At 37.3% G+C, this 21,554-nt stretch overlaps 1 protein-coding gene across 1 annotated transcript; it reads right to left on the reverse strand.

Annotated features, from left to right (window-relative positions):
• Window positions 1–205: 205 nt before the first annotated feature.
• On the reverse strand, window positions 206–7,489 carry LOC143391457 (interferon-induced very large GTPase 1-like). The gene has a single exon (XM_076844160.1). The coding sequence runs from the start codon at window positions 7,487–7,489 to the stop codon at window positions 206–208; it is 7,284 nt and encodes a 2,427-aa protein (XP_076700275.1).
• Window positions 7,490–21,554: the final 14,065 nt, after the last annotated feature.

The following is a 21,554-nucleotide window of genomic DNA, read 5'->3' on the forward strand; positions in this document are numbered from 1 at the left end:
TCTCATCCAGATGGAATTGAGGCAAAGAAAAATAAAGACATTTTATAGACACTCAAACTCCCCAAATGTTAAGCATCTATTTTTACATACTTTATTCACAAAGTTGACTATTCAAAATTCTAGTTATAAGGAGGATGTGTTTTAAGATTGGTTATGTACTCTGATTTTTGTTCAGATGCTAATATTCTTATGTGTTCATTGGGGATTATTGCTTTTTCAACTCATCAAGCACATACTGCTTTGTGATTTTTGCCCATTCATCAGGGATTTGACCTCTATTTTCAAATTTTAGCTGATATTTTTCTTCCAGCTTTGTTCTGAAGTGACAGACAAACCATTTCCAGTATGGCTGGGTGGATGAATCTGGGGTGATGTTCCATGTGGCAAAATTCCTTCCAGCCTTCCGATAGTTCTTATAAGGAATATTACAATCATCTGTCAAAGCAAACAAACGATCACTTGCAACTAAACTAGAACAGCAATCAATGACAAAGTGGTCTGTTCTATACCAGTTAGATCCATTGACAGCCCGAAGACGATGAAATGGAACACTGTGGTCTCCATCATGTTTAGGAATTGTGTTTGTACATATTGCTTTACAGAAGGGACACTGTTTCCAGCAGCCACAGAGATGTTTAGAGAGGATTTTCCCAATTTCAGGAAACATTTCATCTATATTCCTACTTGAAAAATTTTGTTCTACTTTTTTCATTGCAGGATCCAAAGCTGTACTCATGGCTTCTTTGAGAAACTCCATATCTTTTATTTCCTGGTGCTCAATGCTTATCAAGTCTCTTCGTGGGAGGATCAACTTGTTCCCTAGGTAGTCACAGAACAAATCCAGCCACTCAGATGCAGTGCTGCTTGTATCTTTAGCTACTGCTGTGGATTCATGAGTGGCAGAGAGAATGGCATTCTTGATGTCATCTAAACAGATTTTGAAAAAAGTTTTTATTTTTTCACCACCTTTGCCTGAACAGTACATTTTAATATGATTTTCAGTGTAAGTCCTAAAGAATGATTCTGGATCATGAATGTACTGCCAATAATTGTCAAAATTTTCTTCTTCTGCTAGAGAGATGAGAATGTGTTTTTCCAGGTTAGCCCTGTTTCCACTGAATGCAGGACAGGTAACTCTCATGTCCCCAGTTATTTTAATGATCATTTTTTCCCATATGGTGTCAGAGACAGCAGGAGTGAGCTTGTGCCACAGAAAATCAACAAAAGACGTGATAGAGGTTGCACCTTGGCAGGAGATCTTGAAACTCATGAAAAAATCATTTTTCTTGCTTTCTAGATAGTTTACAGGATCATTTACTGTCTTAAATGCCCTGTGCATTTCCTTAAAATGTTTCGACGCTCTACGAAATAAGCACCAACATAATTTGATTTTGTATTCACTGGTAAATATATATCTATCCTTAGTGAGTGCAGAATTCACTTCATTTTCTACTACTCTCAGGATTTCATGGAAGTCACTTTGATGATAATCACGTTGGTGACTCCAAATGCTGTTAATATATTCATCAAATCTTGAAAAAATGCGTTCAGTAGTCATATTAATGGGCACTTTATCACAGGCCTCTAAGTTCTTTGAGAAAGCACCAGATTCTGTATACATCTTGACATGTTTTCCAAAATCTATATGAAAATCTTCTTCAGTATTTCTCTTTAGTTTTTCCACTATGTTTTTCTCCTTTTTGAAATAATCCAAAAGGATGTTTTCAGTATCCACATCAATGTTAGGCTCTGTGGCTTGAGGGACATTTGAGGACACTTCACAGACCCATTTTCCCCAAAGTTGGTTGAATTTCTCACGTAAATCTTCTTCACTCAATTCTTTACCTTTTACACTTAAAGCCAACTTTTGGCTCCTCTCAAATAATTCATTTTGATATACCTTCTTTTTCTGTTCCAACCGTTCTTGACTTTCTTTGAGACTAATTAGTTCATTGGCTTTTCTTTTAGTGTCCGAAATAAGTGAGTCTTTAAGGACTAGTAGCTTATTTTCAAAATGGGCTTTCCACTGGATGAGTATATAACTCTCTGTGTCTTCAGTAAAATATTTTTCAAATTCTTGCTTGATGGTTTCATATATTTTTACAACTGGATCCTCAATCATGCTTTCTGTAAGTGTCAGAATTTTTCTATTCTGAATCTGAATGTGAAGCTGGTTCTGCAAGTTCAACATGTGACTCCGGAGCTCCCAGGTCCAGTGGTTATACATGGTTTCCAGTTTGCTCATGGCCATGACCTCTTGGGTGTTCCTGAAACTGAAAATGAAGTTCTCACTTACCAGGGCTCTCCACAAATCTTGAACTCTGAATTTTACGTCTGATATCCTCATGATACTTCCTCTGGATTCCTGTTTGGCAGTCAAAAGGATTCTACTTTTCAGTTCCTGGACATTGTGGCTATAGCGAGGATTGGGAGGGGCCATTGGGGGATTGCCATCCCAGAGGTGAGCAAAGTAGTACACGTGAGTATTGACATCAAACTTGATGACGTCACTGAAGTGGGTTACATCTGAGCACTCTTCTTGTTTAGCAGCCAGTGCTGCCATTTCATCTAGCCTCTGCTCTAACCGCCTTCGTCCTTCTGTAGTTCGGTCTTTAGCTGTCATTTCTCCTACATTCTGATGCACAAATATGCAAGTTGGGGAGATTTTCACTTGTTTCATCCTCAGAAAGGCTTGGACAGCTATCTGTAGGATATCTTGCATTTCTGATGGATTCTCCCCAAATATATTGATCAGAGTCAAGTTTGCAAGTCCAATGACAAAGGTGGCTAACTCGTTGTCCCAATTCTGGGACTTGTTGTTGAGTTCTGGGGCCCGAAGTCCTTCTGTGTCTACAACAAGCAAAAAATCAAAGCCAAGTTCCTCTCTGGATGACTCATCCACCTTTAGGAGCTGCATGTAGGCCCCCTTGGTACACCTGCCTGCACTTACACTGAACTGCAGTCCAAAAAGAGCATTCATCAGAGTGGACTTTCCAGAGCTCTGCAGGCCAAGGACAGAGAGAACAAAGAGACGTTTGTCTCCAAGTTTCTCAGAGAGCTTGTCAAGAATAGCTGCCACCCACTTTAGGGGCACATAGGAAGCATCTCCATCCATCAGCTCTATGGGGACACCAGCTATCATCAGGTCTGCAGCAATTTGGGGAAGGGAGAGAAAAATTGTCTCTCTTTTGGCAGAAGTTTCTTCCAGAGCTTCATAGATCTGGCCAACTTCTCTGAGAAACTGCTCAATTCCCAAGGTACAGTCAGTAATCTCAGTAGATATGGCTTCTATTTTATTTTGCCAGAGTTTCAAGTTGCTGGTTTGGGATTTTTGCTTTTCTGTTTGTTCATTTGACCACAAATGAATTAGTTTTTCATGCAAGTTTTCCAAATGCTCTGCAGTCAGGCTATCCAAAAACATACTCATCCATTGTAAGAAGTAGAGTACAGTGTGAGTTTCTGAATATTCATGGAGAATTTGAAGGACAAATCCCATTATATCTTTAAGAGGAAAGGCTGTTGTCAACTGCTGATGTCGTATTATTTGTTTATCTGTCTCAACATCACTCTTGTGTTGCTCAATGCTTCTATTCCCCTTTTCTCTCAAATGATACAGTTCTTTGTCCTTCTTACACCAAAGATGCCATAGTTGTCCCTGAAGGGGTAGAAATTTTTCCTTCATCTGAGACAACTCTGTTTCTTTTAGGAGGTTCATGATAGTCTCAGCCTTTTGTTTGGCTTCCTTGCAATTTTTCTGGTCTTCATCAATAAGAAATCCTTGCTGGCGAGCAATTGGAGAGCAGTGCTCCATGCTGAGAGCAGTGTCACAGAGCTCTAGCAAACGTCTGATGGTAGTTGTGAGTTCCTCTGTCAATTCTGCCTCATTTCTGTTCCTCAGGCCAATTTTCACTCTTCTACCACCATTATTGGCTTTGAATTTTTCTTTGTCATCAAGTAAGCAGATCAGAGGTCTTGATGTTTGCCACAGGTCACAGACTATTTTTTTGTTTTCTTTATTTTCATCAGAAGCAGACATGAGGACCACAATGAGAGAAGAGACGTCCTGCAGGAAGGTGAGCTGCCTCTTATGTTCCTTTGCATCTCCATGAAGGTTCATGAAGGTCACACAGTTGTCAAACCTGTCCTCTTCCCCTCCAGGGCAGAACCAGCAGATTTCCACCACACCCCGCATCAAGAGGCAATTCTTGCTGCTTTCTCTGCAGTGTCGGTGGAAAAACACATCATGTTTATGTTCACTGAGAAGACAGTTCATGATCTGAGATTTGGAAGCAGACAGGTCACTGCCTACTCTAATGAAGGACACAATGGGAGTGGAGACACGGCACATGTGAAGATTCTTGTGACTGTTCTTCCCTTGTGGTGATTTCTTTCCTTCCTGCCAACTTCTCCTAATTTGTCTGAGAGACCAGAGAGAGAATTCAATTTGAGATGTACAGGGATTTGGCACCAGGAGAGGCAGGGCAAATTGACATATGGATAATTTGGTCAAAATATATTGTCTGGCAAAATCATCTGCACAGTGAAAAATGGCCATCTGAATATCCATGGGGTGAATGTGGGGCCTGGACTCTGTTCTCAAAGGATTAGTAAGACTATCACCATCTTCAAAAAAGTCTTCATAAGGATCAATAGCCTCATTTTCCTGTTTGGAGGTACTTGAAGAGACCTGATGTTCTATGTTTTCATCCTCTTTGAAGGCTTGGTACCTCAGTCCATAATCCAGCATCAGTAGCTTCTGAAGGAAATAGAAGGGAAGTTCCTGTTCAGATTTGGGCTGGGTGTTGCACACAGAAGTCTTGTAGATCAAATGGAAGTCAGCTCTACTCATCCTTTTTGGGTAGTAATGTTCTAGGCCAAGACGCTGGAGTAAATCTAGAAAGGCTCTGTTTTCTATCACTTCACTTGTGTTATTTGCATTAATATCTGATTCACAGGGCTGTTTTCTTTCATGGAGAAGACTTTGTAGCTGTCTTTTGACCTCATCCATTTTCAAAGAAGAGATGGTGGCTCCATAATCCCCATAAATGAGTAACCTCAAGTCTCTTTCTAGGTTTTCCCAATCATGATCTGCCCCAAGTTTAGAGAGGACATGTACAACTTCTTCAGAAATAAATTGTCCCATATGTTTTTTCATAAACTCCATGCGTTGTATCTTCTCTTCTAGAGAAACAGCTACTACTCCAGCTTTGGCTGTCAGACCTGTGAGCACTAGGAATGCATGAGCTCTGTAGTTGGAAATATTTTTAAGTTCCTGGTATTTATTGAAGGCAGTTTGCATTTCATCCAGTAGGAAGTTTAGCTCATCGTGGCCCAGGAGATACCGAAAAATATTGCTTACCACCTGATATCCTGCACCAGCTGCAGTGGAAAGTATCAAGAGGTATGTGTCTGTCTGCTCTGTTGCTTGGAGGTGATTCAGGAAGCTGCTGAGAGCTAAGCTGACCTTATAGGTGAACTTTCTTTGAGCTTCTTTCTCTGTTTCTTGGTCTTCACACTTGACATTCACTTCAAAGAGTTCATTCTGTGTTTCCTTTAAGATTTCAATAAACTGAGAAAATTGGGAGATGTTGAGCTGTTCTTCCTCTGACTCTGACCAGTAGATCCATTGCATGATGGAGCGAGCCTGAGGAAAGTTTGTCACTTTGTAGACGTGGGGATCCAGAAGAGTGCGCAACTGTGATTTAATGAAAGTAATTTTATGTCTGGAAGAATTTTTGCTAAAATTGACAATGTTTACTAGAAAATTCTGTAGGTCCCAGTCTGTGAGACATTGGTTAATCCAAGTGTCATAACCATTAATTTTTTGACTCAGTGTTTGCATGAATGCTATCAGTTTTTGAAGCTGCACTTCAGGATCAGTTACCTCCCAGGATTTTACCTCCTCTAGGAAATCTCTTGCCTCCTTCCCAGCACTCAACATTCCACTTCCCTCCTGGATCTGTGCACTGAGGCCAGTCAGAGCAGTGTAGTTGTCTTTTAGGCAGTTAGCTATCTTAAGGGGATCTTTAAAGTCACTTCTGTGACTAGAGAGGATGATGTCCCAAACGGGCACCAGCTGAAGTCCCCGGTCAATGACACACCAGGTTTGATTGCTGGAACTAAGGCCAGCTTTCCACTGGACAAGGCCATCTGCTTCTGTTGGGCCACCTATCTGGGCTACAGATAGTTGGATTTTGGTTTGAAGATTTTGTAAAATTTGGCTTTGGGAAACTGTTTTGCAATGTGAGTCTGACACACTCATATCCCCAGCAACTTTTACTGCATAGCCCTTGTAGCTTCCCTTTATGTAAATATCCAGGACCTCTGCTGCCTGCTGCTTCACATCAGCCAGCTGGTCACTTTGGAATCCCTCTGAAATAGCCTTCCATCCATAGATTCCTCCCAGGTGCATAGGACCTTGGTTTACATGAGAGCCAAACCTATGGAAGAAAATTTCAGTCCTCTGCTTCAGTAAGGGGACGTTATCTGTGTGTGCCATCTGATCCAAGACTTCTTCCATGTATTTCAATTCCTGAAGTGCAGGCTTGGATAGCTGAAGCTCATTCATGTGAAAGTAGCAAGAGGCCAGAGGGACATAGCAGAACTTAGTTGAGCAGAAATATGTACACTCAGAACTTGCTTGTTGTGTTTCCTTGGATTCTGAATGCTTGCTTTTATTCATTCCAGTCTCTATTGGAATTCCCCAGCCTCCACCATAGGCAGAGGCACTTACACTGAAGCCCATCTTTTCTATTGTCTGGGTGAACATGGATTCTTCTTGAAAAGATGTAAATTGTTTTGTTTCCATTCTTGTGCTTTGCTGGGGGCCAAAGAGGGAGAAATCCCTGGGGACACTGATTAGCTCCTCCCTCTTCTGTATCAGGTCCATTTGCTTGCATGTTTGGTAAACCCCTTGCAGAGCTAGCCCTCCAGATGCCCATCTTATTAGGTCTCTATCTGGGAGGTTTTGCCTGTGGGCCAGTGTCTGCTCCTTGGCACTGAGTTGTCTCTGCATGATTTCCATGACTTCCCTGAGGGGCTTTTCAGGCTCTGGCCAGTACTCTTCAGGGATCTCCATGGCTTGCCTCAGCTCTGCTTCTTTTTTCCTCACTGCCTCTTCCTGTCTCTGCCTCCCTTCTAATAAGAAGTTTCCCAGCTCCTGCAGCAATTGTTCTGCCTGCTTCTGCTTTTTCATTATCATCCCCACTGGTGACTCCTGAAACTCTGGAAGACTATTTGACTGTGACAGGGCAACCAGCTTCTCCAGGGCCCTTTTCTCCCATGGATGTCGTACCTGGGATTTCAGTTTCTGGAGGTCTTTTTCTGTTAAGTATTCTATGACTTGAGGACAGGTCAAGCCCAGACCTTGCTGCAGCCTGGGCAACCAGTACTCAATATCCAGTCCTACTTGCCTCAGCATCTCTTGAAGATCTTGCCTCCTTTTGCCTCTGAGCAGAGGTTCATCAGAAGTGTTTTCTGTTGTGTCCATACCTGTGTGTAAAACACACATCCAGTTAGATTTAATGGTATTGTAACTTTAGGAAATGTTTGCCACGTGATCAAAAGAATGACTGTCTTAGTGTGACTTTCTCTTCCCTGCTTTACTTATACTAAAATATATTTTTCATCAAAACCTTTTTGTGTTTCTGCTTGGTATCATTGTGGGTGTTGTCACATAGATTGCTTTTTTATTTGCCATGGTAAATTACAACTTAATAGCCTGATTTGGGCACTTACTACACAAGCTCAATTGCATGAAAAGTATGAGGCTTAGGAATGAAGGTTGAGAATATCTATGAGTTTCTAAGCTCAGTGATCATTGTTAAAACTAGAGCAATATCACCATTTGGATTTTTTTTGTCTATACTTTTTTCTTTTGAATTGTTTCATTCTATCTCTCTGTTACTTCTTCCTAGGTTATTTAATACTCATTTGGTCTTTTAAAATGAACTTCTAACCTGATTTATGCTTGGTAACTCATTTCTTACATTTCATCCATACCTAGTTAATATCATGTTTCCATTACATGAAGAATTATCTATATATGGATATCATCCAAGTCCATGTATATAGATCCCCATATTCTCCTTAATCCAGGGTTCCTTTCATGTTTTGCACCATTTCATCTTCAGTGAATATCCTTAGATGAAAGATGAGATGTGGTATCATTTATTCCAATTTTATATATTATTCAAGTTTTTCTTCTTCCTATAATTCCTGTCCCATTCAACGGCACTAGCATACTTGCTCAATGTCTATCTTATACACCTTTGTTCCTACAAATATATTACACCATGTCTGTCTTTTTTTTAGAGAGAGAGAGAAAGAGAGAGAGAGAGAAAGAGAGAGAGAGAGAGAGAGAGAGAGAGAGAATTTTTTAATTTTTAATTTTTATTTATTTATTTTTTTTTAGTTTTCTGCAGACACAACATCTTTGTATGTGGGGCTGAGGATAGAACCTGGGCCGTACACATGCCAGGCGAGCGTGCTACCGCTTGAGCCACATCCCCAGCCCAGACACCATGTCTTTTTGTTTTACCCCCACCCCCCCATTTTTTTTTAAAAAAAAGATGTATTGTTTATTTTTTATAATAAGTATAATTCTGCATATCACAAAATTCACCAATTAACAGTGTACAATCCAAAATTTTTTATATATTAACAATCACTGGCACTATATAATTCCAGAACATTTGCATCACCCCCAAATCAAACCCCTTACTCATTAGCAGTCATTTCCCATTCTTCCCTCCTCACCTCAGCCTTTGGAAATCCTTAATCTATTCTCTGTCTCTATGAATTTTCCTCTTTTGGGCATTTCATATAAATGGATTGATACAGTACTGGTCTTTTGTGATTAGTTTATTTCACTCATGACAATGTTTTCAAGGTTCATCCATATTGCAGCACCTATCTTTTATTTTTTTGGGGGTACTGGGGATTGAAATCAGGGATCCTTAGCCACTGAGCCACAACCCAGACCTATTTTGTATTTTATTTAGAGACAGGGTCTCACTGAGTTGTTTAGAACCTCACTGTTACTGAGGCTGGCTTTGAACTCTTGAGCCTCCTGCCTCAGCCTTCTGAGCCACTGGGATTATGGTGTGTGCCACCGCACCTGGCTACCATCTATCTTAAATATCTTTTTTAGTTAACTTTCTTGATTTAAAAATTTTATTGGCACATTATATTTATGCATAATAGCGAGAGTCATTCTGCCACATTGAAACATGCACATAACATAATTTGGTCAATCTCATTCTGTGATACCTTTTTTGTTCCCATCACTCCTCTACTGATCCACTTGCTCTACTCTGCTAATCTCCCTTCTATTATTATTATGATTGCTGTTATTATAATTTTAATTACTAGAATATATAAAATTGGGATTCTTTGTGGAATAGTCATACCCAGTTGCAGCATACTTTGATAGATTTTGCTCTCCAGTACTTCCCCATACCATCCCCTCTTCCCTTTCTCTTGATCCCCTTTATCTACCCTATTATTCTCCTTCCTATTTTCATGAGATATTTTTAAAAAAATTTCTTCCATTTTTTTTCTCTCTAGCTTTCTCCAGTGAGAGAAACATTCAACCTTTGTTTTTCTTTATTACACTTAGCATAAACACTAGTTCCGTCTACTTTTCAGCAAATGATATAATTTTGTTGTTCTTTATGGCTGAGTAAAACTCACGATGTATATGTATATATATGTCATATTTTCTTTACCCATTTGTCTACTGACAGATACCTACCCTGATGCAATAACTTGTTTATCATGAATACCACTGCTATAAACATTGGGATGCTTGTACCTAATATGCTGATTTTAGCCATTTGGGATAAATAGAAAGTTGTAGTATAGTGCAGTCATGTAATTGTAACTTTGTTAGTCTTTGTAGGACTCTTCATACTGCTTTCTAAAGTAGATATAACAATTTGTAGTACCAATAAGTACTATAAGTTTAATTTTCTTTTCCTTCACATTCTCACTTGCAATTATTGTTATTTGTACTCTTGATGTTAAAACTCTCTTTATTCTTATTTCTCTTCACCCCCTACACACTGTCTTTTAGATTTTTCCTTCACTTGTCTTCAGTGGATTAGCCACTATGGTTTGAATGTTCATATCATCTAATACTCTTGTTGAAATTTGTAATTTAGTAGTATTATGCATTGGTACCCTTGAGAGGTGATTTTGGTATGAAGCCTGCATCTTCATGGATGGGAATAACTCCATTATAAATGATTATTTCAAACTCCTTTTGTCTTTTTGTACTTTTGCTTTCTGTTTGTGCTAACAGAGCAAGAAGGCTCTGTTTGTATATATGTGCCTCGATTTTGGACATTCCAGCCTCTAGAACTGTCAATCAATATGTGCAGGGTTCATTTCAAATCACTAGGTTCAATTTATACATTGAATACAAATCTTATTGTTTGACCACTAGTGGCTTATTTTAAAAATAACATGTTCTTCTTCTTCCTCTCCTCACCAACTGCTGGGAGCCATCAGCCAAGTAGGTATGACAAATTCCTTGCCAGCTTACTCCCATGCTGTCTAGTGGAAGGACTTCTGAAAGGTGACCTTGCTCAAGGACCAGGGCAGGATCCATGTTTAGGGTGTTCCCCCTTTAGAATAGGGCAGTTTAGCATAATAGGAGATTAGGGTGTTCCCCCTTTAGAATAGGGCGTATCCTGCTGCTGAGTTCCTCTTGAGTGCTTAGGGTCAGACAGTATATTTTGGGAGACAGAAGCCCATGTGGATTGGATTTGGGCAGAGTAGTGGATTAGGGCAGAGTGTGGATTTGGGCAGAGAACGTGGATTCCCCCAGAACGTGTTTGTAGACGGCCGGTGTGAGTTCGGGAATAAAGAATTGCTGTTTGAATCTACAAGCTGTGTGATTTGTGCCCAGCCAGAGACTGCGGCAACCAACTGTGGGGGAAGCAAGATTAACAATCTTTTTGTGCTAAACCAAATTATCAGCCACTCATTGTCCATAATAATAAAGAAACTGTACTTGAAACTGGAACAACAGATCTTTTAGGGATATAATTTATTAGATATAAAAAACTGAAAATAATACTTAGAAAACAACCCTGGTGTGCCTTCTTTTTCAACCTCTCTTTTCCCCCTGGGAGTTAGAATGGTTGCCTTTGTGATGTACGTCTCTTGCACTTATCTTTTGCTAACAAATTAAAAACCTTTTTCTTTTTTCTCAAAACTTGGTCTTCATTATTGGATCTGCATCAAGGACAAGGACTGAGTTTTGGTATCAAATTTTGCAACTCAGGTGGGATCTGAGAACAGTCTCTGCACCTTGTGCAGGTGTGGCACTTCAAGTGTGAGCTGGTTGAGAACACCACTAGAGAATTGGGAGATAAATAAATTTGCCTCCGGGAAGACTAAAGTAGCTGTTCCTATAAGTAAAAGGGAGCAACCGAGGGACCATCCTGCAGCTATCAAGGCTTCTTTGGCTTCAGGGAGCATGTACTTTCTTTCTCTGAACAGTATGGTGCAATTTGCCATCTAGTCTATTTGGGAAAAAGAAATTCAGTGGGATATATTTGCAACACCTTGATCATCTGGTAATTCTTGTGGTTTATACGCCAAGACTCTCATTTGTATCCATCTAGTTATTCTTGATGGGAAAATCTGATCCCTCTTTGTGGCAACCTCTGTGGGTTCACTGGTGTAGAAACCATGGTTGAGTGAGATTAGGGAACCTATGGGATTTGTCCCAATTTAGTCATATGTTTTAAAGGTTTCCAATCTTCTGCTCCTGGCTTTGTGATCCTCTCTGTTATGGGTTAGATATAAGGTGTCCCCCAAAGTCAGCATAATTTGGTGATATAGCCACAGCAGTGTTTATAGCAGCACAATTCACAATAGCCAAGTTATGTCACCATCCCAGGTGCCCATGAGTAGACGAATGGATAAAGACATTGCATATATGTGGTATATATACACAATGAAGTTTTATTCACCATAAAGAAGAGTGAAATTATGTCATTTGCTGGTAAATGTATGGAACTGGAGACCATTATGCTGAGTGAAATAAGCTAGACTCAGAATATCAAAGGTTGAATATATATTCTCTCATATGTAGAAGCTAGACAAAATAAGGGGAAAAATGGGGGGAATCTCATGGAAATTAGAAGGATTATCAGTGGAGCACAGAACTGTGACTGAGGAGGAGTGAGAAGGGAAGAGCACAGTGAAGAAATATGGAATTAAATCGACCAAAATATACTATGTATATACATCAATATACCACAGTGAATTTCACCTTTAAAACTATAAAGCACTAATTTTTAAAAAATTAAAAATAAATATAAGAAAGACCTATAGAGGAAGGGAAATGGGGAGGGAGTATTGGAAGGAAAGGGGAAGTACTGGTGATGGATATGGAGCAAATTATATTTCATGCTTGTGTAATTATCTCAAAATGAACCTCAATATTAGGTATAACTATAATTCACTAATAGAAAAGAAAAATTTAAAGTATAAATTACATAGAAATTAGAAAATACTTTGAGATAATTGGAAATTAAAATGTAACATGCTGAAACTAATAAGATACAATGAAACTAACACTTGTAAATTTCTAAATTATAAAAGATCTCAAATCAGTAAAACATATCCATCCCTTAAAAAAATAGAAACAGAAGAGTAAAATTAACACAAGTAATGTAGAAGGAAGAAAATAATAAAGATTAGAATGGAGATGAATTGAATGGAGAATAGAAAGACCGTAGAGAAAATCAACACAACTAAAATATAACTTTATGAAAAAAACCCAAACAGACAAGAATTGTGGGGACTCAGATGACCAAAGTGAGATATGAAACTGTGGACATATTACCAACTTTTTAGAGATAAAATTAAAAGGAGTTTAGAAGGACATTGTGAAAATATGTAACTCAACAAATTACATATGACCAGATGGCTTTACTAAAAAAATAACACACATAGAGCCAACACTAGCTTGATACCAAAGTCAGACAGAGATGTCACCCAATAGCATTTTTTTTTGCAAAAATTAGAAACATGATAAATTCATGTGGAATAGCAGAAGACCTCAACTAACTTAAACAATACTGAAAATGAAGAGCATAGTTAAAGGATTCATATTTCTTAATTTCAAAGCACAACAAAACCACAGGTATCATAACAGTGTGGTACCATCATGAGAAAAGACATGTAGATCAGTGAAATGGAATGAAGAGATCAGAAAGCAAATGATACATGTAGAGCCAAGTATTTTGACAAGGATGCCAAAATAAGTCAATGGGGAAAAAGTCTCCTTTATAAGTGATGTTAAGACAACTAGATATCCACATACAACAAATGAAGTCAGAACCCCAACTCACATAATATATGAAAATTAACTCCAAATGGATCAAAGGTATAAATTGAAGAGGTAAAATACTTAAAAAAGGGTAAACCTTCATCACCTGAGATTCAGCAGTGGTTTTTAAAATGATACCAAAAGCAAAGGCCACAGAAAACAAAAGAGAAAGAGGACTTCATCAAAATGAAAAACCTTTGTGCTTCAAAGCACATGATCAAGAAAATTAAAAGTTAATCCAAAGGATGGAAGAAAATATTTGACAGTCATATATACAATATAGATTTAATGCACAGAATATAAAATGAACTCTATAACCCATTGCCATAAAGACAAGCATCCCAATTTAAAAATAAGCATGATTGTGTTGATATTTCTCCTAAGAAAATGTACAAATGGCCAACAAGCACATTTAAATATGCATAATGGTATTAGTTATTGAGAAAATGGAAATTAACATCACACTGAATATTTTATATTGACTAGCATAGGTATGATAACAAAGGACTAACAAATGTTGGTAAGGGCATGCAAAGATGACACTTTTCATACATTTTTGGTAGGAAGGTGGAATAGTGCAATGTCATATAAAACAGTCTATAAATGTCTTAAAAACATAAATATCGAATTATAATATGGTCTAGAAATTCTACTGAGAGGTGTATACCCCCCAAATTGAAAATAATTGTTAAAAATACTTTTACACAAGTGTCTATAGCATACAATTCATAGTAGCCAAAAGAATGGATAAAATCCAAATGCTTATCAATTGATGTATAAACAAGATGTGGTACATTCATATAATAGAACATAGTCAACCATAAAAGGCTGTTCCAATGTAGCCACAGTGTGGATGAACGTTGAAAGCATTATGCTAAGTGAGAGGAACCATACAGGAAAAAATGAAATATTATGTCATTCCTTTATAAGAAATATTCAAAATAAGTAAATTTATAGAGACTGAAGGAAGACTGATGGTTGCTGAGGTCTAGGGAAGGTTGGAAGGGGAGTGATTGCTTAATGAACATGGGGCTGTCTTTTGTGATAATAAAATTAGTTTGAAACTTGATGGAGGTACTTTATATATAACATTGTGAATGTACTAAATGATAATGATCTGTATAATCTAAAATTGTTCATTTGGTATTATGTGATTTTTTTTACCTTATTAAAAAAGAAATTGTGTAGATTTCCAATTAAATGAAGTATATGGAAACCAAAAGCGATTAGAACTGAAAACTGGATAATATTCTAAATTATCGTATTATATTGTACTATTATTTATGCTATAAAGTCCACTTTTGTCTCTCTCTATGTATAGAGGACATATTACAAAATGATGTGTTACTATGCATTTCTTCCCAATTTTAGTTGGCATCAGTCACTTAAAATTGGCCACAGAGGATGTGTTTATGTAATGGAAAATGCTATGAATCAGAAATATTTTTTACTTATTTGTTTATTGAGCCAGAAATTTTGGGCTGGGAATATAACTCAGTGGTAGAGTATTTACCTATCATGTATAAGGTCCTGGGTTTGATCCCCAGCAATAGCAAAATTCCAAACCAGGAGCTTTCTTTTCCTGAGAGTTAAACATTTACTACACATCATCGATTGGAACTTTCATGATCCTGTATGCTTCCCTTAAACCACTGACTGTGTTTCCAGGAAGTAGAGACTATGCCTTATTCAGATTTCAGTCCTGAGGACAGAAAATAGTAGCTAGTAAAGGCAGAGAACTTTCAATAATCAAAGAATGTGCTCTGCAAATTTTCTGTCCCTAGGGTTCTACTTCTTCTTTCCCTGTTTCTAGTTGTAGTTCCTTTGGAAGAATTCTAGCTATATTCTTTCATAACCCTAAGAAAAGTTGTGAAGTTGTGTGTGTATGTGTACATTTTTATTGTTTTTTTTCCCCCTGGGAGAACAACAAGAACCAATGATCTAGGAAGCCCTCCCCAGCTTGCTTGGTGTTTGGAACTGTGGGGTAGAGAGGCAATTTCAGATGGCAGCTGTGATGATTGTTCTCTTCCTCTGGAGGTTCTTTCAGATTTTCCCTTCAGTCAGTCATCAGCTGTGGAGAAATATTTCTTTCTGGGAAAGCAGTTGACCTCTGCTAAAAAACAACTTTCTTTCTGAGCTACAAAAGAAAAGTATAAAATATATTTCATTGACCATTAAAAATGGGAAAATTCTACTTAAGTTTTTTCTTAACTTTTGTTTCTAGTTCTACCAGACTTTCAAAGAAGAACTAACATCCATACTCCTCCAATCATTCCATGGAATATGAAAAGAGGGAACCCGTTTAAACTCATTTTATAAAGTTAGTATCATCCTGATACCAAAACCAGACAAAGACACAACAAGGAAAGAAAACTTCAGACCAAAATCTCTGATGAACATAGGTGCAAAATTTTTAATAAAATTCTGAAAAATAATATATAAAAACATATTAAAAAGTTAATGCACCATGATCAAGTGGGGTTTATCCGAGGGATGCAAGGTTGGTTCAACATATGGTAATCAACAAGGGTAATTCAACACATCAATAGACTTATATAGATAAGACTCATATGTTATCTCAATACATGCAGAAAAAACATTTGACAAAGCACAGCATCCATTCATGTTCAAAACATTATAAAAACTAGGGAGAGTAGGAACATACCTCAACATTGCAAAAACTATATTTGTTAAACCTAAGACCCACATTATTATAAATGGAGAAAACTTGGAAGCAGTCCCTCTAAAATCTAAAATAAGACAGAGATGCCCTTTTTCACCACTTCATTCAATATAGTTCTTGAAACTCTAGCCAGGGCAATTAGGCCAAACAAAGAAATTAAATGATATGAATAGAAAAAGAAGGGCTCAAACTATCGCTATTTACCAAGGTCATGGTTCTATATTTGAAGGTCCCCAAAACTCCACCATAAATCTTATAGAACTCATAAAAGAATATAGCAAAGTAGCAGGATATAAAATTAACACCCCAAAATCAATTGTATTCCTATACATCACTGACCAATCAGCTGGAAGAGAAATTAGGAAAACTATACCATTCACAAAATCCTCAAATAAAATAAAATACTTGGGAATCAGACTAACAAAATAGTTGAAAGATCTCTATAGTGAAAATTGCAGAACACTAAATAAAGGCATTGAAGAAGAGCTTAGAAAACGAAAAGATCTCCCATGTTCTTCAATAGGCAGAATGAACATTGTCGAAGTGGCCATACTAATGAAAGCACTATACAGATAGTAGTTCCTATTAAAATGTCAATGATGTTCTTCATAGAAATAGGAAAAGCAGTCATGAAATTTATTTGGAGAAATAAAAAGCACAAACTAGCCAAAGCAATTCTTAGTGAGAAAAGTGAAGACAGAGACATTATAATACCAGACCTTAAATTATACTACAGAACTATAGTAACAAAACAGCATGATATTGGCAGAAAAACAAACACAAAGACCCATGGAATGAATAAAAGACACAGAGGCAAAGCCACATAAATATGGTTATCTCACACTAGACAAATCCACCATAAACATACATTGGAGAAAAGATAGCCTCTTCAACCAATGGTGCTGGGAAAACTTGAAATCCATATGTAGCAGAATGAAATTGAACCCCTATCTCTCACCCTGCCCAAAACTCAACTCAAAGTGGATTAAGGATCCAGGCATTAAACCAGAGACCCTGAACCTACTAGAAGAAAATGTAGGCCCAACTTTCTATCATGTTGACTTACCAATCAACTTTCTCAACACACTCCTAAAGCACAAGAATTAAAATCAATAATTAATCAATGGGATGATATCAAATGAAAAAGCTTCTTCACAGCAAAGGAAACAATATAAAGAGAGAGCCTACAGAATTTGAGAAAATCTTTACCACCTGTACTTCAGATAGAGCATTAATCTCCAGGATATATAAAGAACTCACGGGGCTGGGGTTGTAGCTCAGTGGCAGAGCACTTGCCTAGCATGTGTGAGGCACTGGGTTTGATCCTCAGCACCACATAAAAGTAAATAAATGAAAAATAAAGGTATTGTGTCCATCTACAACTAAAATATGTTTGAAAAAATTAAAACAATAAAAAAACTTAACTCAAAAATAAAGCCCAATCAATAAATTGGTAAAGGAACTGAACAGGTACTTCAGAGAAGAAGAAATATGAATGGTGAACAAATATATGAAAAAACGTTCAACATTTCTAGCAATTGGAGAAAAGAAATTTAACACTACACTGAGATTCCATTTCATTCCAGTTAGAATGGCAATTATCAAGAATACAAGTAACAATGTTGGTGAGGATCTGTGGAAAAAGGTAGAGTCATACATTGTTGGTTGGACTGCAAATTGGTGCAACCACCATGGAAAGTAGTACAGAGATTATTTAGAAAACTTGGAATGGAAGGACCATTTGACCTAGTTATCCTACTCCTTGGCACATTCCCAAAGGACTTAAAATCAGCATACTACAGTGATGTAGCCACATCAATGTTTATAGCATCTTAATTTACAATAGGTAAGCTATGGAACCAATCTAGGTGCCCTTCAACAGATGAATGGATTAAGAAACTGGTATATATATACACAATGATATCTTACTCAACCACAAAAAAGAATGACTTTTTGACTTTTGCCAGTAAATGGATGGATCTTGAGACTCTCATTCTAAGTGAAATAAGCCAAACATCCCAAACCAAAGATTGAATGATGCTAACACAAGACAAGGGGAGTGGGAGGAATATAAATTCACTGGATTTGACAGAGGGCAATGAAGGTAAGGGAGAGAAATGGAAATAGAAAAGATAGTAGAATAAATCAAATATAACTTTCCTATGTTCATATATGAATACACCACCCGTGAAACTTCACATCATATAAACCACAAGAATGGGATACTAATTAGAGTAAGTTATACTCCATGTATGTATACATCAAACTACATTCTACTGTCATGTAGCTTTAAAAAGAAAAAATTTTAAAAATCTATAAGTGTACATAAGGCCTGATTTATTTTATGCTGTTTAATAAAATGCCAGGGTTGTGTTGAAAAATGTGTCTTAATGAAAACTCTCTAGATATGAACCCATAGAAAGATGGACATTTTGCTTTCCCCTATACTTACAGAGAAATTTCTAACTAGAAATAGGACAAGAATAGTAATAATGAATATTATTCTTATTTCTATTATCCAATATGTGAATATTTTTAAGTATTAATTTTTTCTGGTCTCTGTTAATATAAATTATAAGGCAAGAAATCTGGCAATATTGGAAATATGAAGAAGGGAAGACTTGAGCATATTGACTTGAATTTAAACAGAATGGGAAGACTTGAGCATATTTTCTTGTTCAAAGTGAAACAACCAGTAAAGTCAGTTGCTCAAAATACTGGAAACAAAACCCAAGGGGAAATAAGGAAGAACAGGATTTAGAGCAGAGTTTTTGTTGCAAAGAGGTTTGGGACAGTTTTTCTTCAGGAATGTAAGACAGGGAGAAATCCCTTCTACTAAGAGAGAAACTTTTGGCTTTTTTGTGGGTTCTTTGGCTACATCTAGGAACCAAAATCACGCAAGACTGAATAACTAAAAAGCCTGCAAGTTTTATTAAGTTTACATGGGCATAGGTATCCTCACAAGAGAGAAATCTGAAGAAATAAACAAAGCAAGATGCTTTTATATTTTTTAGAAAAAGAATAATAAATTTGTGAAGAAATGAGAGGAAACTGGATTTCTGGAATAGAGTAGTAAATTCTAGGGATGTCACAAAGTACTGTGGGAGTGGAATATAAAAGCTAGTGGAAAATAGGTATTAAACTAAAACATTTCTTTATCAGGTTTCCTATAAAAAAATTTGGGCAAATGGCTAGAGGTGGAGTAGAACAATTTTGTAATGGAACAAGCCATTCTATATATTAATTCCACATGTCCAACTAGAAACTCAAATCCAAAGAAATATCTAGGAAATGATGAAGAAACTAAGTGAATGGGAACCTCAGTCCACAACAACAAAAAATTGAATTGTGCCAACAGTCAAACCTGTAAGAAAGAACATAGCTTAGTTCTCTCTTGTATTACAGCCTTGTGAGACCCTGAGTAGAAGACTCAGTTAAGCAGTGTCTTGATAGAGTAGTTTAAGTCTTAAGGCCTGTGGAAGCTCTGCACCTGTCTAAGGGTTAAAGTCCTCTGAGCTCTAGGCATGCAAGAGAACAAGAACAGCACACTGTTCTCAGGACACACTCTGCTGACAGGTCAGACTTGCCACAAGTTCCTCTTGAGACTGCATTCCCCTGTGGCTAAACTTATTTTGAGGATATTCTTGCTGATTAGTTCCCCTTGAATTGTGATTAATCATTGGGCTTAGATCTAAGACAGAGATTAAGGTAGCTGCTTATGAACATTGCATTATTTTAATGTTACTCTTACTATCTTGCTTATGTTAACCTCAAAGAACTTGCTGAACCATAAGGATAAAGCAAGGGATATATAATGGCTGGGTTGCTTAAAATAAAAATCCTTAGCTTTCCATATTCTGGGTCCCCTATGTCCTGTTTCTCGTCTTTCTCAGTTCCTCAGCACCAATCTTCAACAGTGTTTGGACTCCTGAATGAAATTATGATTGACAAATAGACAGACAATTATTGTGTTAAGATATTAAGTTGTGATAACTTGTAACAAAGCATTATAAAATACATACTTTTAGCACCAAGCAGTTGGGTACTGCTGAACAAATACCTCGAAACATGGCAAAATATTTGGAGTCAGGTGAATGCCTGGAGACTAGAAGAATTTGGAAGAGCATGAAAATTGAAATTACCTTGAATAAACTATAAATAGAAACCTAGATTCTAAAGTTGCTATAGAGAAGAACTATAGAAAAAAAGGAAGAACTTGGGAAAAAAGTGAGGAAAGTGGCATTGCAACCAGAAGAAAGGAGATTCTTGTTATGTGTAGCAGAAAGCCTGGAAAAATTATGTCCTGGGGTTATGTATACAGCAGAACGGATAAAATTGATTATGTAGGTAAGGATCCTCCAAGGCAAAATTTTGAAGAGGTCTCCTGATTTCTTCTTGCTGGTTTTAATAAAATGTGAATGGAGAGAGATAAACTAAGCAAGGAGTTGTTAAACTAAAAGACAATAGGACTGCATAATGTTGAATTTCTAATTTTCTCTAAAAGGCAAAGAACATTAGAATTAAGATATTTGGTCTTGAACCTCTGCTGGGTATGAAGCAGTGGTCTTCTTCATGCTTTGAACATAACCCTTAGTTCTCTACCAGTGCAGCTTATTTTTAAACTATTTTTCTTTCTCTTCTCCTTCTCTCCCTTCCTGACTTTGGGAAAGCGAGATTACCCTTCCTTCCATCCTAAGCAGAGTTATCTGTCCTTCATCACACACACCACAGGAATGAAGAAACAGAAGACCTAAGAAATGGCTATATTTCAAGGCCAAAGTGAATTATGACCACTGACAAGGAACACATAAAATGAATCCTTTGAATCACCTCTTTAAAAAGCCCTCTGTTACCCCTGAAGGGAAGAGTCACAGACTCTAGGACAGAAACCCCTGCCCTTCTCCTTTGCCTGCAAAGCAGAAAAAAAAAAAAAAAATCTTTTTTTCTTTTTCTCAAAACCATGACCTCATTGTTTGATTGGTATGAGGAAAAAGGACTAAGCTTTTCAAAACAGGTATGATTTTACAATTTTTTGCTAAAACCTCAAAAATATCAAAAGATTGGTGTAATCAGATATATAAAGAATTCTTTTAAGAGAATAAGAATTTAGCGCAGTACTTTCAATCAAACCAGAAGTCTCAGAGGAAGCCTTAGGGATACCATCCTTTAAAAATCTAGCATAAGACCAATGTATAGGAGAGTTTATCTGAAAGTCACCTATGGATGTGCCTTGAGTCTGATGGAGTGGGGACCCAATGGAATATATTACAAGTTCTTGGGAATATTAGCATTAAGGGGACAGATAGATGAGAATTCTATAATATGGGCCCATGGTGCTGATCCTCCCACCACACATGCTTTCTTTGTCAAAAAGCAATCTGCCTAGTGCTTCACCTGGCCTGAATGAACAGGCTATGTCACATTCTTCAGTAAACTGAGGCATGGGGCAAAGTTCAGGCAGTCAGTGTAGGTAAGGAATGATGGTGGTCCAGAGGATGAGGACTGGCTATTACACAGAGGACA

The sequence above is a fragment of the Callospermophilus lateralis genome, chromosome 2, assembly GCF_048772815.1.
Source record: "Callospermophilus lateralis isolate mCalLat2 chromosome 2, mCalLat2.hap1, whole genome shotgun sequence".
In the NCBI taxonomy this organism is placed as follows: Eukaryota; Metazoa; Chordata; class Mammalia; order Rodentia; family Sciuridae; genus Callospermophilus; species Callospermophilus lateralis.

Coding starts and splice junctions, on each gene's coding strand:
- LOC143391457 (XM_076844160.1), bottom strand. CDS start 7,489: ATGGACACAACAGAAAACACTTCTGATGAACCTCTGCTCAGAGGCAAA.